This window comes from Oryctolagus cuniculus, chromosome 3 (genome assembly GCF_964237555.1).
Source record: "Oryctolagus cuniculus chromosome 3, mOryCun1.1, whole genome shotgun sequence".
Classification (NCBI taxonomy): Eukaryota; Metazoa; Chordata; class Mammalia; order Lagomorpha; family Leporidae; genus Oryctolagus; species Oryctolagus cuniculus.
The window spans coordinates 142,847,737-142,864,735 of record NC_091434.1 but is presented as its reverse complement, the minus strand read 5'-3'; the positions used below and the strand labels follow the sequence as shown (position 1 = coordinate 142,864,735).

At 38.7% G+C, this 16,999-nt stretch overlaps 1 protein-coding gene across 21 annotated transcripts in view; it reads left to right on the top strand.

Annotated features, from left to right (window-relative positions):
• MAGI2 (membrane associated guanylate kinase, WW and PDZ domain containing 2) overlaps positions 1–16,999 on the top strand; it is a 1,584,028-nt gene that overhangs the window by 1,189,701 nt on the left and 377,328 nt on the right. For all 21 annotated transcript variants that reach the window (XM_070071222.1, XM_070071223.1, XM_070071215.1 and 18 more), the window contains one exon: positions 10,932–10,989. In XM_070071222.1, the coding sequence (XP_069927323.1) occupies positions 10,932–10,989 (58 nt within the window). The remainder of the gene's footprint in view (positions 1–10,931; positions 10,990–16,999) is intronic.

The following is a 16,999-nucleotide window of genomic DNA, read 5'->3' as shown; positions in this document are numbered from 1 at the left end:
AATGAATCAATCATTAGTGAAATTATTTGTTTAGTGACTGTCTCTGCCTATAACCATGCCACTCATGGCTGTTGTGACTTGTCATATACCCTCACAGTATAGCCCAGAGCCTCTCAAAGTAGACTAACAATAATTTTGAACTTTAAAAAATTATATTTGTTCATTTTCTTTATTTGTGAGGTAGGGAGAGAGAGGAGAAAGAGAGAGAGAGAGCCCGCAATAGCCATTGCAGGGCCAGGCCAGGCAAAAGCTAAGAGCCAGAAATCCTATTCAGGTCTCCCATGTGGGTGACAGGAACTCAACTACTTGAACCATTACCTGCTGCCTCCCACGATGCACATTAGCAGGGAGCCGAAATTGAGAACAGAGCTGAGACTAAAACTCAAGCGATTCCTTAACTGCTACATGAAGTGTCCATGCTAATATTTCTTGGGGAAAAAAAAGGTGTCACACAATATTATGCTATGAATCACATTTTAAGTTACATCATCTATAATTACTTGCAAATTTCACTTAAATTAATACCTGCTAGAAACTTTTGAATCACAGAAGCACAGACTATCCCATGAAAAGCCCCTGTTTGGTGGGCATACAATGAAAGCAGCCATCAGACCCACCATCAAGAGCATGGACAAACACGGCCACTTCCCTCAGCTGTTTCTCCTAAATGTTCTTGAAGCTCTTCATTCATAAGGCAAGTGGAGAGCTAAAGCAACACTTTGTTTTCTTTTTCTTAACCCATCCAGGTCTTCTTCATCCTGACACTCAGGGAAATGCTGGATAAATGCTTGAAGCTGTTGCTGTTTATCAGTTTCCATTTGCAGTCAATAATTAAAATAGAGATTCAGTTCCTGTAGGAATGAGTATGTCATGAGTGGTTTCACGCCTAGCTCTTGCAGCCCCCCTGACCTCCTCAGTTGGAGTTTCCTAATCCACTCCACAGCTTGGAGAGCAGGCTGATCTCTGGGGAGGGGAAAATGTTATAGTCTTAGGAGTAAAAAGGCTTTGAGCCTCCCTCCTACTCTGGACTGGTGTCTTTCCCAGGTTTCCCTTCTTAGTCGCCTACAGGCCAAAACTCACTCACTCACTACTTTATTGGTACACAAGACCTGGCACCCCAAAACCCAGATGCCATGCCTAGCCCCTGAAAGATGGCAGAACTCTGAAAGACACTTTCTGCAGACCAGTTCTCAATCCCTAGGTGAGTGCGGGTCACCTGCCACAGTGCCTTTGCACCATGCCTCCCCTGACCAAGCCAGTGCCCAGTGTCTTTAGCAGTTCTGAAGTCCTGTCATGGATACTGGAATGGCCAGCTCCCTGCATGAATAAAGTACACTCTAATGCCCCTGCAAGTCCTGAAGGTTCTTTATACAGAAGCCTCAGAGACCTGCTCTCCAAGGTGGCTGCCAGTTAAGACCAAATAGCCACAGGGGAAGATTTTCTCTGGTCCTTGTCCTCTCCAGAGACCTGGGCCTTCCCCTCCAATTTGTTAAATCCTAGGCTGGCCCTAGGTCTACATCACTAAAATTAACGTGGCCAACTGTATATGAAGCTTTATTATTGCTGCTATTTTTTTTTTTTCATGAGGATCCTGAATTCCGGATCTGAAGGGTTTCTCAGTGCAGAAAGCATGAGAACTAACCCTAAACTGTACAAACTGGTATCCTGATGTTCACCTACAGGAAAGCATAATAAATTGTGCAGCATTATAAATATGCTTATTTCTCTTTTGAACCTCAATGATATTTATTTCAATGCTTTTATCTTCTGGTTCTCTGTAAAACTGAAACCCTAGTCCTAGAATCTACATTTCTTCAAAATTTGACTTCATTATTTTTCTAACTGGTTAAAAAATGCAGTTAGTTTCCCTGGCTTTTGTTTGTGTTCGATTTGGGGGTATTTTTCATCTTTTTGAATTTTTTTTAATAAGAAACTATGGGTGCCGGTGCTGTGTGTAATAGGTAAAGCCGCAGCCTGCAGTGCTGGCATCCCATAAGGGTGCCGGTTCTAGTCCCAGCTGCTCCTCTTCCAGTCCAGCTCTCTGCTATGATCTGGGAAAGCAGTAGAAGATGACTCAAGTCCTTGGGTACCTGTACCCACGTGGGAGACCCAGAAGAAGCTCCTGGCTCCTGGCTTCGAATTGGCACAGTGCCAGCCGTTGTGTCCATCTGGGGAGTGAACCAGCAGATGGAAGACCTCTCTTTCTCTGCCTCTGCCTATCTCTAACTCTTCCTTTCAAATAAATAAATCTTAGAGAAGAGAGAGAGAGAGAGACTGACTACGAACAGGGGTGGGCATTTGGCTTAGCAACTAAGATGCTGCTTGATAGCCTGCATCCCATATCAGAGTGCCTGAGCATGAGTCCCAGCTCCACTTCTGAATCTATGTCCCTGCTAATGTGTCCTCTGGGAGGCAGCCAGTGATGGCTCAAATAGTTGGGTCTCTGTCATCACTTAGGAAACTTGGATTGAGTTCCTGGCTTCTGGCTTAAGCCTGACCTAGCCCCAGCAGTTGCAGGTATTTAGGGAGTGAGCCAGTGAGTGTGAGCTAGCGCTCGCTCTCTCTCTCTCTCTCTCTTTCAAAATAAAAAAAAAAAATATTTAAAAAGAAAAAGAAAAAACACAGAAGTAAAGCATCTAGGACTTGAAATGACACTCAGATATGGGATGCTGGTATCGCAAGTGGCAGATTAACCCGCTGCACCACAACACCGGCCCTCATACCATCTTTTATTATTAAGCTGTTTCTTTAATCTCTGATTATCCTTCTTGTGTTCCTTTCTTCAAATATAAGCACATGAGTATTTTTGTTTAGTAATTAGTCCACTAATAACTATTTCAGATCACAGAGATTGTCTCATAAATTGTATAGGTATTCAGTGTGTGCACATAAAATATTTGTTTAACCAGTCATCTCTGGTTGGGGTTTTAGGTTGTTTCCATGGTTTGCTGTAACAATCATGCTGCAATGAATAACCTGTGCATTTGCTTTTTGTATTGTCAAAGGTGAATTGTTAGAGAAATTTCTCAGAGGAGGGATTGTGTGTCAAAGGTAAAACATATTCGGCTGTGCTGGTGGTTGCCAAAGGTCCCCAGTAGAGGATATTCCACGTTGTCCCTCACCAAGGATGAATGAGGGAACCTGTCTCCTACAACCCTGTCAAAGAATGCGCTGTGAGTCTGAGAGATGTGTAATGGTGTCTTCATACAGCATTAATCTGCTGTTCTCTTGTGATGCAGGGAAGTGAGCATCTTTTCATGTTTTGTGGTCATTTGTGTATTGTCTCAGTGAATAGTCTATTCCTGGCTATAATATTATGATACACACACACACACACATCAGTTCTAATTAGTGATTCCTAGCTCATTATTCTCTCCCCAAGGCAAGCCATAGAAACTAGAGTTTCTCTTCGCCAAGGCAGGTAATCAACTCTACTCCCCGCCCCCCCAACTTTGTCTTAGAGCTGGTCATACGGAAATTCTCTGATCTGCCTTGTCTGATACAAAATCATTAGACCCCCATTTTAGAAGGGGTCCTGCCCCATACCTGGCAGGGAGGAATGCTGCACTGAGAGCCCAAGAATAATCAGAACAGACAGGCTTGTTTTTCCAAGCCATTAGAGTCCCCCGTACATCAGATCAGACTCTTTCGGTCCAATTCCATTTTGACATGATTGCCTGGGCTGCAATCAGGCCTATGCAATGAAGTCTCTGTAAAACCCACAAGGATAGGGTTCAGACAGCTTCCAGAGAGCTGAACACTAGGAGGTTCCTGGAGGGTGGCACACCTGGGGAGAGCATGTAGGAGTTGCACCTACTTTCCAAATGCTTTTTCCTGCACATTTCTTCATCTGTGTCTTTTGTAATATCCTTTAAGATTTGTTTGTTTGCTTGTTTGTTTGTTTAAAAGGCAGAGCAATAGAGAGGGAGAGAGAGAGAGAGAGAGAGAGAGAGACAAAGAAGGGTCTTCTATCTGCTGGTTTGTTCCCCAAATGGCTCAAATGGCTTCAAAGACTGGAGCCAGGCCATGCTGACGCTAGGTACCTGGAACTCAACCCAGGTGTCCTATGTGAGTGCCAAGATCCCAAGCACTTGTGCCTTCTTCCCCTGCCTTCCTATGAGCATTAGCAGGAAGCTGGATGGGAAGCAGAGCAGCCAGGACTCAAACTGGCACTCTCCTGTGGGATGTGGGCATCACCAGAGGCCTCTAACCTGCTGCACTGCAACACTGGCACCCTGTGATAAACCTTTATAATAAGTCAGTAAACATAAGTTTAAAATTAGCTGAACCAGCATGGGGCATTGTGGGAGCTCCAATTTGCAGCTAGTGAACCAGAAGCACAGAAAAGCAACCAGGGACTGCCATCAGAATCTGAAGTAGGGGCAGTTTTATAATCAGCTTGGGATCTGTCACTGTTCCCAGGTGCTACTGAAAGAAAATGGATTAGAGGACACCCAACCAGTGCCTACTGCTACAGAACTAAATGCTTGTCTGGGGCATAGGGAAAATACCCTGTATACCTGATGTCAAGTAATCGTTGTCTTCAGAGCATAGAAAGAAAAACCGCGTTCGAGATTTGCTTTTCTCTGTGTCAGATTGACTTTTGTATATTTTTCTATTAGGTTTTTAGTGTTTCTTCTTTGTTTAATTTTAAAAGTTCTTTATTAAGGAAAGTAATACTTTATTACTATGTATAAATATTTGATATATTTTACAAATTGCTATGTATTTTTTAGTATTGATTATACAAGCTATACAATACTTTTATTTTTTATGTAATCAAATTTGTTAAGTTTGAGTACAGATAGTCTTTCCTCGGGGCCAGAATTGTGGGACAGTGGGTTAACCCACTGGTTATGACACCAACATCCCATATTGGGGTCGGTTCCCGCTAATGCGTGAGTGGTAGATGGCCCAAGTGCTTGGGCCCCTGCCACCCTCATGAAGTACCCAGAGGAATTCGTGGCTCCTGACTTCAGTCTGGCCCAGCCCCAGTTTGGGAATGAACTAGCAAATGGAGATTTTTCGGTCTGCCCATCTCTGTTTTTTAAATAAATAAACAAAAATTTTAAAAATAATAAAATTAACTAAAAAACTGTCTATGTAAACTTTTTATTTCCACTGGTGCCAATTTTTTTAAAATTTACATTTTTCTAAGACATTATCCATATCATTTAGATTTTCAATTTAATTAGCCTAAGTTTGTACAAAGGGTTATTTTATTATTTTTATGAGTCCTTCCCTCTTGGCACTTCTCACTTTGTTATTTTGTATGACTTATCGCTTTGTAATCTTCAACTTCATAGTGCTTATTTTGCCAACTTAAATAAAACAACAGAGGTGGATGTTGTGGTATAATGGATTAAGCCTATTCTTGGAATCCCCATATCATCTGATGTTGAAGTGCCTGGGATCTAGTTCCTCCTCTGTTTCCAGTCCAGCTTCCAGCTAATCTGGTACCTGGGAGGTACCAGATGAGAGCTCAAGTGCCTGGGCCTATGCTGCCCATGTAGGAGACCCAGATGGAATTCTTGAGTCCTGCAGGCATTTTGGGAATGAATCAGTGGTAGAAGATCTCTCCCCTACCCCTTCTTTGTTGCTCTGCCAAGAAGAAAGGAAGGAAAGGGAAGGGAAGGTGGGAGCGAGGAAGGAAGGAAGGAAGGAAGGAAGGAAGGAAGGAAGGAAGGAAGGAAGGAAGGAATTGAGAGAGGAAGGGGGAAGGGAGGGAGGGAGGAATTTTAAAAAACAGCATTATTAATGTTTTCTCCATATTGATTTTTTCTTTTATCATTTGTAATCCTTATGTGGGGGAGGTATTTCTGACAGGATTCCTGTTTATCATTTTATGACTGTTTTTATTGGAAGGTAGCATTTTATGTTTTTATTGAGTACAACATGGTGTTTTTAAGTATTATAGAAGGGTTACATCTAGCTAATTATCAAATATGTTACCTCATGCAGTCACCATTATTGTGGTGAGAGTACCTAACATCTATTCTATGTACATAATTACAGTTGGATAGGAGGAATAAATTTCAAAAGATTTATTGTACAGCAAGGTGACTGAAGTGAATGATGATATATTGTGTTATTTTTATGACTTTTTAAATTGGCAATTTGCTTTCATTATTTCCATTCTTCCATATACATATGCTGTAAAATTTCCTCTGATTACTGTTTTCATCATTTCTTACATATTTAGTAATTTCACTGTCATCCTTTTTTTAAAAAAATCTGATTTCAGTTTATATTTCTTCTTTGACCCAACAGTTCTTTAAAGATTTTAATTTCTAGGCAAAGGTTGTTTTGATTATGATTTTGATATTAATGACTAATTTTTATTGCATGATAATCAGATTATTATTATTTGTATAATTTCTGCTTCATGAAACTTATGACATATCTAATCTAATAAATAGATAATTTTGGAAAACAGTTCATTAGCTCTTGAGAAGCCTATATGTTGTTTAATATTAGATTATAAAACTAGAGAGAAAAAGAGAGTAACAGCCAAAAGATCAGCCTAATTAATTAAGATGTTTAATTCTTTTATACCTGTAATTTTGTCAACTTGATCTCTTACACTGAGAGCAGTCATAGTATTTGTTATTCTATTTCTTATTTCTACTCCTTTAATTACCATTTAAAAGCTGGTTTATATTGTTTGGTTTCCAGATTGTGATAACTGTATCACTATAAGTTGTGAATTTCATTATTGTAGTGTAGGGTTCCTTCTCATATTTAATGTTTCTGACTGGAATTCTTAGTCTGATATCAAGATTGTAAAACTCATTTTCTTATTGTTTTATTTTTGTCTGGCACATCTTTGCCTACTTATTTATTTTTAGCCTTTTTGAATCACTTCATTAAATAGTATCTCTTTTATTTTTTTTTTTTTTTACGGCATGGAGTCATGTTTTTCTTTATTAGTCACTTACATACTTGTTGACCATGTGATATTATATTGGTTGTGCTTCTTTCTCCTTGTGGCCTGTTTTCTTCTTTTTTTTTTTTTTTTTGGTATTCAGAACCATTGTAGTTGTGTCCTAATATTTGCCTTTAAACTGATACTTTTTATACGGTCCTTATTCTCAGTTTTAAATGATATTCTGTGTCTCCCACCTGTTACCAGTGAGGTCATTGGCCATTCTATTTTTCTTTTTCTCTCTTCTCTTTTTAAATTGCATTATTGCCTAAGATGTGACATTTGACCTAAAAGGAGCTATAATATTGACTAACCAGATTAAGTAACTTAGATCTGTTCTGAAGAAAATGAGCTGGACAATGAATTCTTTAGAGGGATGGAATATAAAACTGGAAAATTGAAGGACCAAAGTAGCTTAAGATAAAAGTGTAGGCAGCCAGGAATGGGGTAGCCATTCCCTGATGTGTACAAGATGAGCAATAGCCAATAAATAGCCAATAACCAGTCAGAAGAGTGAAAAGGAACTGAAGGAGAAACAAGCACACAGAGATAACGAATGTTGTTCACAAGGCAGACATGGAGAGACAGACAAGATCCTTCTGAGATGTATCATAGTGTAGCTTCCTCTTGCTCTCCAGTATTTGGGTTCATTTCCATAAGAAACAATGTCCTTGGATTTCTACCAACTTTCCATTTATAGCCTGAAAATTGCTTTTTGAGAACCAGCATAAATGGGTTCTGTTTTCTGTAATGAAAATGGGCTGAGCTAAAAAATGTAACAGTAATATTTGGAAAGAGTAATTAAGAAATATGTAATAATAATAAATTCATTATATATTAATGTGAATGACTTAATACTATATGAATAAATGGATATTAATAATTTGACATAAATATATTAAGTACTACATATGCATGGAAAGAGAGAATTGTGATGTGCCAGAATCCAGACAAAACTGCATTCCCATTTATATTTTCAGTCTATTCTAATTTTGCAAGCTGAAATAGGACTGACTACAAATTAATCCAGACATTTAAACAGACTTTGAAAGATAGAAATATCTAATCATTGATTTTGCTCTGTGGTTCCATGGCCTGAAGAAAATTTCAATTAAAACCACTCTTAATACAGCATTAACCTTCCTGATCTCAAGTATTTGTTTTCCCTGTTGCATAGTATATTTTGTTCTTTCATCAGTGTAACCTTAATCATCCACAGATTTGTCAGGTGTTGTTGAATACTGTATTCTAAATAACCGAGCACCCAAGAGCTTCAAGGTACATGCTTACCTGATTGGGCAAAATAATATAATATTGGAAATTCTTTTTCTCATGTGTTAGCTTATTTTAAAGAAGAAACGGTTGGTTTTTTAAAGTTAATTCACGTCCAAATACCTTACTTTTACAGGAGGATAGAATTTAAAACTTTCTTAAATTTTCTTCATCTAGAAGATGTGTACCCTTAAGTTTATAATCTCAAGAAGTTTATTTTATGACTTGTCTTTTTTTAAGTGATGAAAACTTGTAAACATTGTGGTTTCTAATTAACATTCTAGCATATTACTGGAAATACACACATATGCACAGGTACTGACGCTTACACATAGTTGCCCTGCACCCGCTAGGGAGACCCAGAAGACACTCCTGGCTCCTGGCTTCGGATAGGTGCAGCTCTGGCTGTTGCGGTCTATTGGGGAGTGGACAAGCAGATGGAAGACCTCTCTCTCTCTCTCTCTCTCTCTCTGCCTCTGTGTAATTCTGACTTTTTAGAAAAAGATAATTAAAAATAATACACCAGGAAATGTCTCCTTATGATGTGTTAAGAAGTAGGACTGTTATCTGTAATGTTAACCATGTTAGGCATTTGCTCTTCATTTTATTGAACATTATTTTGTATGTTAATTGCATTTGTGAGATGATATTAAACCAGTTACATATATGTGTCTGTGCACTGAACCATATTAATTATTCATTTTCATGAAACCAGTTGCTATCCTCTGCATGCTCTTTTACTGCTTGTAAAAAGCATTCAGTATATGTTTGTCAAATGAATTTTTCTTTTTCATAGTCAAATTTCTCCAGTAGCTTGGGGCATTCAATGAAAAACATCTAGATAGTCATTCTCCTAAATGTAAATTAAGTGGTGTTTATACTATGTTAAACAGAGTTCCTAAATTGATATCTGATTTGGTTAAGATTTCTGGTGCCAGAGTAGAGATTTTGAATCCTGAGGTATTGGCAGTATGAAATGAATTATGGCATAAAAACCCCATCAGCACTGGAAACATCATCGATACCCAGTAAATGTTTGCTCATTATCATTCTGAGAGAAAGATTTCTCAACATACTCAAACATTTTGCTGTCATTAATTTATTAACGCGTCTCTTGTCATATGAATCACACATGCTTGGCTGCAGAGAGGTCCATGTGCTCAATTTTTAAAAAGTGTCTTAGAGTGTTATGAAATAGAGACAATTATATCATATTAGATTTCTGATATTGTAAGAATTCTGAATTTAAAAATTTGTATGTCCTAAAAGTTTTAAACGACAAATTGTTAAGTCTGTGTTTAATTTGATGGGACAGAGGGGGAAAAAATCACTCATTCCCTCCCAGTGAAATTTTGTGAGTCTGAAGGTGAAAATCTGACAATGTATATCAGAACCCATGAAAAGGTACAAGCCCTTAGTCCAAAATTCCATAGTATGCACTTATGGTTACTAAGTTATTAGGAAAAGAAAGAAAAGGTTTAAGTTTTGGTAAGTCCAACACAGATGGCGTGCATGGATAAAAACTGGAAGGTCCCAAATCTTCAAATCATAGAAGACTGGCAGAATTACCCAGGCTCCCATCATACCACAGATTCCCACTCAGCAACCTCTCATTGATTCACAAGCAGAGATGGCCATGACATAAAATAGAAATAGCAGATTGTAAAAATAATATATACCTCATTATGTAATTTCTTTACAAATAGTTTACCTATATATACAGAGGAAACTACTTGAAAGATACCCATGAAAATATCAACAGTGGTTATCTCTGGGTAGCAGAATTGCAAGCAACTTTAAATTTCTTTATATAACTGTGCTTGGCTATAGTGAGTTAGATTAATGTTATAATAATAAAACTTTTAAATCTTACTTAAATATGTGATTTAAGTGCATCAAAATATATTACATAGATTTCAATTCTAAATGTAAAATTAATAACAATCAAGAAAAATACAGCATTCTTCATATCTGTAGGCGTTCTTGATAAAGGCTCAGTATATGTGGAAAACAGCATTTTGAAGGAAAATCTAGCTTATAAACAGCATGCCTTTGCCAGCAGTAGCATTTATAGTGTTGTTGATATTTGAAATGTGTGTGTATTAAAATTAGCCATGGAGAATTGGAAATATGAACCACATTGTTGAGGAAAGCATGTTTAGAATATTAGAGTTTATTTAAAAAAAATATGCTGGGAGGGTATACTGGCAGCATTCAAAGTCTACCCCACACGGTGTGAACAGCAAGCTAACCGTCTCAAGTAGTGGGATATCAATTGAGAATTTAGAATGTCTTTGTTTCGGTCATCAGAAACAATTTGCTATGCTCAGAATGTATTTTGAAAATATGATCTTTATCCTGAACTGCTCCACTAATGATCTAAACAAATAAGAGAGCCGTATGCACTTTCAGGAAAGCGATTTGCCGTCTGTATTGCCCTGAATGGTGATGATGTGATGATGCACCTTCCTACTGCTTGGCATGGGATAAACAGCTAGATCCAGCAGTATCTCTGCAGAGAAGGGAGCTCGTGTCTTAACTGCCAATTTTCAAGTCAGTGCTTCTTATAGTTCCCGCAATATGGTCTGAAATTTGGTGCTGACTCTGAAAGCTTTATTCCACTTTGGTAGACCATTTCCTTTCAATCCGTGAACAATTAAATTATATTACCTTTTATTAGAAATTGTGGTATCTGCCCTTTATTGACTGAAAGCAATAACTTTTTATTTTTCAGAGCTTCCATATGGCTGGGAAAAAATCGATGATCCCATATATGGCACTTATTATGTTGAGTAAGTCTCTAAGTGTGATATTAACTTGTTATTAATGTTGTGAAATTGTGTTAGTATTACATATATTGAGCATGTGTGGCTAACGGTCCCTTTATTTCCCTCTTATCCTACTTTGAAGTACCCACGAAGACTCTAGCAGCTCCAGCGAGCTGTTTCTTGCCTCTCCAGCTGACTAATTTGTCATCGCTCTCCCTTGACTCACAATTCTAAAACACCAATTGGAAAAGTGTGTTTCACACTGTCCTCTAAATGAGTGATAATTAAAGATATCAAAGTAAATGCCTTTCATTTTGCAATCAAAATGTTGGGAGCTGACTAGTTGTGTAAAAGAAATGTTCCATTAAACCAGACTGTTAAAGCAATTAAATGAATCAGCCATACTTTCCAGTTGAAGGATGGAATTAAAAATTAGTATTTTTTTCTTTGAGGATCCTGTTTCAAACTAACAATGTTCTTTTTAACAGATGTCACTTTTATATTACCTCTTGGAGATTATTTGCATTAGTAGATCTTATCGTAGAATCAGTTATCCCTTCTGCATATCCTTTTATTCAGGATAAAGAACTTATGAGAGATTAAATAATACATACATATTTTTCTTAGGAACACCAAGAAATATTCATAATTTCCAAAAGATAGATGTGATTTTTTTTTTCAGCTGTCTTCTGACAGGGATTTTTTTTTTAATTTTTATTGTTGTTTACTGTTCCTGAGTTATTTGGATAAAGAAAAACCTACATCTTCCTTATGGAAAGCAAACTACCCAAAAAATGCAGAAACTGAAAAACAAAAGACTTTCACATTCTCTGACAAGATCTACCTCCATTTTCTCCACCCATATTCTGATTAGCAATGACAGTCTAGAAAGACTGATGGCTTTGTTGCCAAATTGTTTTTGTAATAATACTGAAATCACTACCAAGCTTTTTTAAAAAAGGTTTATTTTATTTATTTGAAAGGCATACAGGCAGAGAGTGAGAGAGAATGAGCAAAAGCTTCCATTTGCTGGTTCATTCCCCAAATGGCCGCAAGAGCCAGATGTGGGCCAGGCCAAAGCCAGGAACCAGACATTCCATCCTGGTCTCCCACGTGGGCGGCAGGGGCTCAAGCACTTGAGCCATTTTCTACTGCCTTCCCAGGCAAATTAGCAAGGAGCTGGATCAAAAGTGAGCAGCCAGGACTTGAACTGGACTCCGATATGGGATGCTGGCATCACCAGCAGGAGCTTAATGCCTGTGCCCTGGCCCCTGAGCATTTCCTAAGAGTCAGTCCCTTCTCTGTGTGGTAGATGCGCAGGTCAGTAAGAACTGTGTGCTCCTGCCTTTGAGCATCTCCTTCATAGCACAGGTCTGGAATACTTAACACACCATTTTCATTTGCACCACAGTGAGTCATTTCCAGATCCACAGTCAAGGTGAGGTCAGCTCATTTGCTGGCATGCCAGCTTCTAGCATAGTATCCAGTGTTTAATATTACACGCACACACAATATATACAAAAAAAAACCCCACTATAATTATGTCCAGGTGTCTCCAAATGCAAATATAACGGGAAATCATTAGTAAACAGTTATAAGGTCACTGAGTCTCATTAATGTGCAAATCAATTAAAATGTCCATGCATTTCAATAATAATTCAGCTATATTTCCTGAGCACTTTAACACTGAATGTTTCTGGTAGGGCTATTGTGGGGAGCAACCCGGACTGGACTGTTACTGGAATTAAGACTTATTCTATGCATCTGCTCTCCCACAATATGGCGCTGGGAGAGGAGAAAACAGCTTCTACGCAGCTGCCTCTTGCCAACTTGAGTGATGACCTCCAGGAGCTGATCCTGCTCCTGATTGGAGGAGAGCAGCGTACTCGGCGTGTGGGCAGCCGAGTTAGGATTGGCGGAGGAGGACTATAAAGGAGGAGAGAGACGGCATGCACCAGGAACATCTAAGGGGAACATCTATCTGAAGGAACACCTGTGCAGCCCCCGAGAGAGCCGGCCGGCGGTGTGCCGCTCCCCCGCGGAAGTGGGGAATGTGGCAGGGGGAACCGCCCTTCCACGGAGGTGGAAGGGACGGTAGCCGACCTGGGAAGAACCAGCAGCAAACCCGGGGAGGGCCGAGCAGACGAAAGAACAGCGCAGGGTCCTGTGTCGTTCCTCCACGAAGACGGGGAGCGACAGGCTATCTTGCCTTAATTCATTGGTTCAGACTGTGCCATGCCTCAGCCTGTGACAACTGAAATCCAAGTCAGTTCCATGTAAGGAAAGAGAACTGAGATAGGAGAATACCAGATCTCAATTTTAATGTATCTCCTTGCAGAATTGCTGAACAAGAACCCTTTCCTCAGATGTTGACAAATTCCATAAAGATCCAGATAGCAAGTATTTTGCAGGGCCATTGGCCACTGTCACAGCTTCTCAGCTCTGCCTTTGTAACTTGAAAGCAATCATAGGAACCACATTAATGGAAAGAGCTATGTCCCAAGAAACCCTTATGCCCCAAAACATGTAGCTGACTAAATCCCATCTGCAGCTAACAGCTGGCTGATCCCAGCCCTAGTCAAATGTTTCACATTGTTCTTCCAAGTAGTCAACTCCTTTCAGGCTAACTTCCATTGTAGGAAACACTATAACTCCAACCTCTCCTTTCTACCCTAATCATCTACCAGAGAGAGGAGACGTACACACATCAGAAAGCTATGCTTCCCACCTTCTGCAAGTAAAGACCTGCTGCTGGTAGACCCCTGACAGTTAATTGTTGAAGTAGACAGACATTGGCCATAACCCTAAAACTATCCTTATTATCTGTGTAATTTAGGTAGTTGTCTTTTTGTTGTTTTTTTTTTTTTGCTTCAATTGTGCTTCTCTCTACATTGTTCTACTTCATTTGCCATTTAGCACAGCCATAGTCAGAAAATTATTTAAAACATAGACTATCTTGCAGGATTATAACAGATTGACATGTGTAACCATTGTAGATTTCAAGTGGTTATGAGGTCATGTATCAGGTTACAGTGAATCAAAGCAGCTTAACGTCCTTCTAGTTGCAACCAGATCTGCTGTTTGTCATGGTCTTATCCCCATTCCAGGTTTACATAAAGTATACCAATACCAGTAATTAGATAGGGGGCATAGCAGGCCAAACAGAACACCAAGACAAATAAACTGATACTACAAACTTAAAAATAATGGGAAGAAGGATATTATCCCAATACTTCTTAGAAACATTCTTTCAGAGAAATTCATCAACATGATTAAAATAATTTAGTCCATATGACAAGTTAATTACTTGAAATCAAGGATATCTTCCATCACAACAAAGACATCTTGTCAAATATTTTAATTGGGATATACCTCATGGTTTGTTTCCATTGTGTATCATCTCCGTTACGCTATTATTTTCACACGGTTTATATCTGTTCTGGATGGTAGTTGTATTCATAGAAGCTCTAGGAATACATACATAAACATAACTATTATTCATTTTCATTAAAAAGTCACTTCTTTATAATTAGTTATATAAAAAAATGAAATTTCAGTGTTAAGTTGCTATTTCAACTTTTCCCCAATAGATACCTTAAATATAAAAGCTACCTATATTATGATGCTGTTGATAATTGTAGTGAAAATACTAATATCCACATCTTATAGAATCATCTATTATGTATGATATTCATATTTAGTTACTGTAATATAACAAAGTCATCTTTTATTACAAATCTGTAGTTGAGAAAATGTTGATTGATTAATCCTATTAATGATGATGATCAACAGACTGTATCATTTTTTATGTTTAACTGTACATCCATTTTCACAATTGGAGGTGCAAGTTACAGGATTTGAAAAACTTTCCATATCCCCTACCAATAGCAAAAAGCCCATATGCACGGACAGACAAGGTGCAACTTAGTTGTCAGCACCCTTCAGACCAACCACCACGTAGGAGCCGAGGCTACAGAGCTGGCTGTCGCCTCAGCAGGCTGTGCCAGGCAGAAATGAAGACTGTGCTTCCGGCACAGTTGCACAATCACACATGGTCCTGCCAGCCCCCGACAGGCACATAGGAAGCCCAGCATTCAGCTGCAGAAGAGGATTTATATAGCTAGGAAGTGAAAACCCTGGACTGAACAGGTTTTGACCACTCTAACTGGCTTTACGCTACCATGCCATAATTCTGTCTCCTGCAAATTCCATTTAACATATTCAAGAGCCAGAAAAATCATCATGATATTCTCATCAAAAATAACGTCTATTGTGCCTCTAATACATGCCATGAACTGGACCAAATGCTCACTCAATATTCCTACCACATTTACAGTCCTCTCTCTGGAGATAATGAGTTAAACACATTTACAGATGAAGAAAACCTGACTGAAGAAGTTGATTTACTTAACTGGTCTCATACATTGTCTTTTTAAAATTTCTTAAATTTTTAAAGTTAATTATTTGAGAGAGAGAGAGAGAGAGAGAGAGAGAGAGAGAGATCGTTTCTTCCCAAATGCCTGCAGTGACTGGGGCTAGACCAGGTGAAAACCAGGAGCTGGAAACTCAATCTGGGTATCCCATGTAGTATTTATAATCCACAGTGTGGATGTGCTGAGCCCAGATCCACACCCCCTACTTCAGAGTGGCCATGACCTACAAGAAGAAGGATCCTTATGGTGCAGACTTTCTCCTGGAGGTGCTGGCATGTGTTTGATGCAGAAGATGCAGCCACACAGCTCTGTATTTGACAGGACAGTGGGCCCTACTCAGTGTCTTTGCTCATTTCGCCTGCAGGGAGGCTAGTGGACCAAATTTTGACTCTAGCAAAAAGTAGCAGCAGAAAGAAAGGCGCCCAGTTTCTCCTGACACTCAATTCACATTGATAGTGCATCACTTATTCAGTAGTAAGAAATCCTGAGGTTGCTAGCTAGGAATGTAAGTGTCACTGTTCATAAAGAAAGGGGAAAACATTAAATGAAAAAAGTGCAAATGTAGAATTGAACAGCTGGAACCTTTGTACAAATGTGGTTTTTCTCTCTTCTTTCGTGAAATTATATCTGCTGGGTACATTCCAGTTTTAATGGCGGTTACACAATTTGCTTAACCAGCTAGTCCAGAAGACACAATTTTCTGGGACAGCTTTCATGAAAAGCTGCCTCCTTTGGCACAGACAGGGAAGAAAATCATTTGACTATAGTTAAACTGATGCTCAAGACTGGCAGATGTGGCTTTCATGTCACGGTTTTACACGTTTTTCATTGTGATGTCACACATCTGGTACAATAAAACGTTACTTGTATGCAATTCAAAAAAGTATGCAAAATGCTGCATAACATTTGCGATGTAACATTGAATCTAAAGGGAAAATCACATTCATTTGAAGGTTAATGGTGAGTGTTCGTCATAATGTAGCAATCTGGGAAGCAGCTAGACAGGATTTTAACTCAATATCCTGGCTGAAGAACACTTCTCTCCTTCATGCCTGTGCGTCATTTTCTAAATTTTCAAGAAAAAACTTCCTAACTTTACAAATTTTTAAAAGTCAGCTTAACACATGTAAAACATTTTCAGTGAGAATAAACATAAAAGAACATAAAGTCTTACTTTTTTAAGAGTTTTTCCCTGTGCTGAAAGTTAGCTTTTCAAGCAGTTTCATTTTTCCTTTGATCTTTAAAAACTAGAAAACTTTATATGCTTCTCAATTAGCTGTACGACAAAGTATCTCTTTCCCAACTTAAAAATGTATGTAACAAGATGCTAAGCTTGGGCAATATTGTTGGTGAAATTGCTAAGGTGAGCAGTAGGTGTTGTAAATAGCAGTTGAATGTATCAACTACTATCACTTAGCCCCTCAGTGTGGGCTGCAGTTGTGCACAGTGCTCTGGTCCTAGAGAAGAAGGAGAAGAAGGGAACAGAAGGAAGAATAGGCACACCCATTCCCTGCCAGGTATTATGGAAATGCTTTAAGTGTACCAGCTGACTCAATCCTCCCAGAAACTATAGGGTTTATAGGAAGTCAGTATCAATCTCC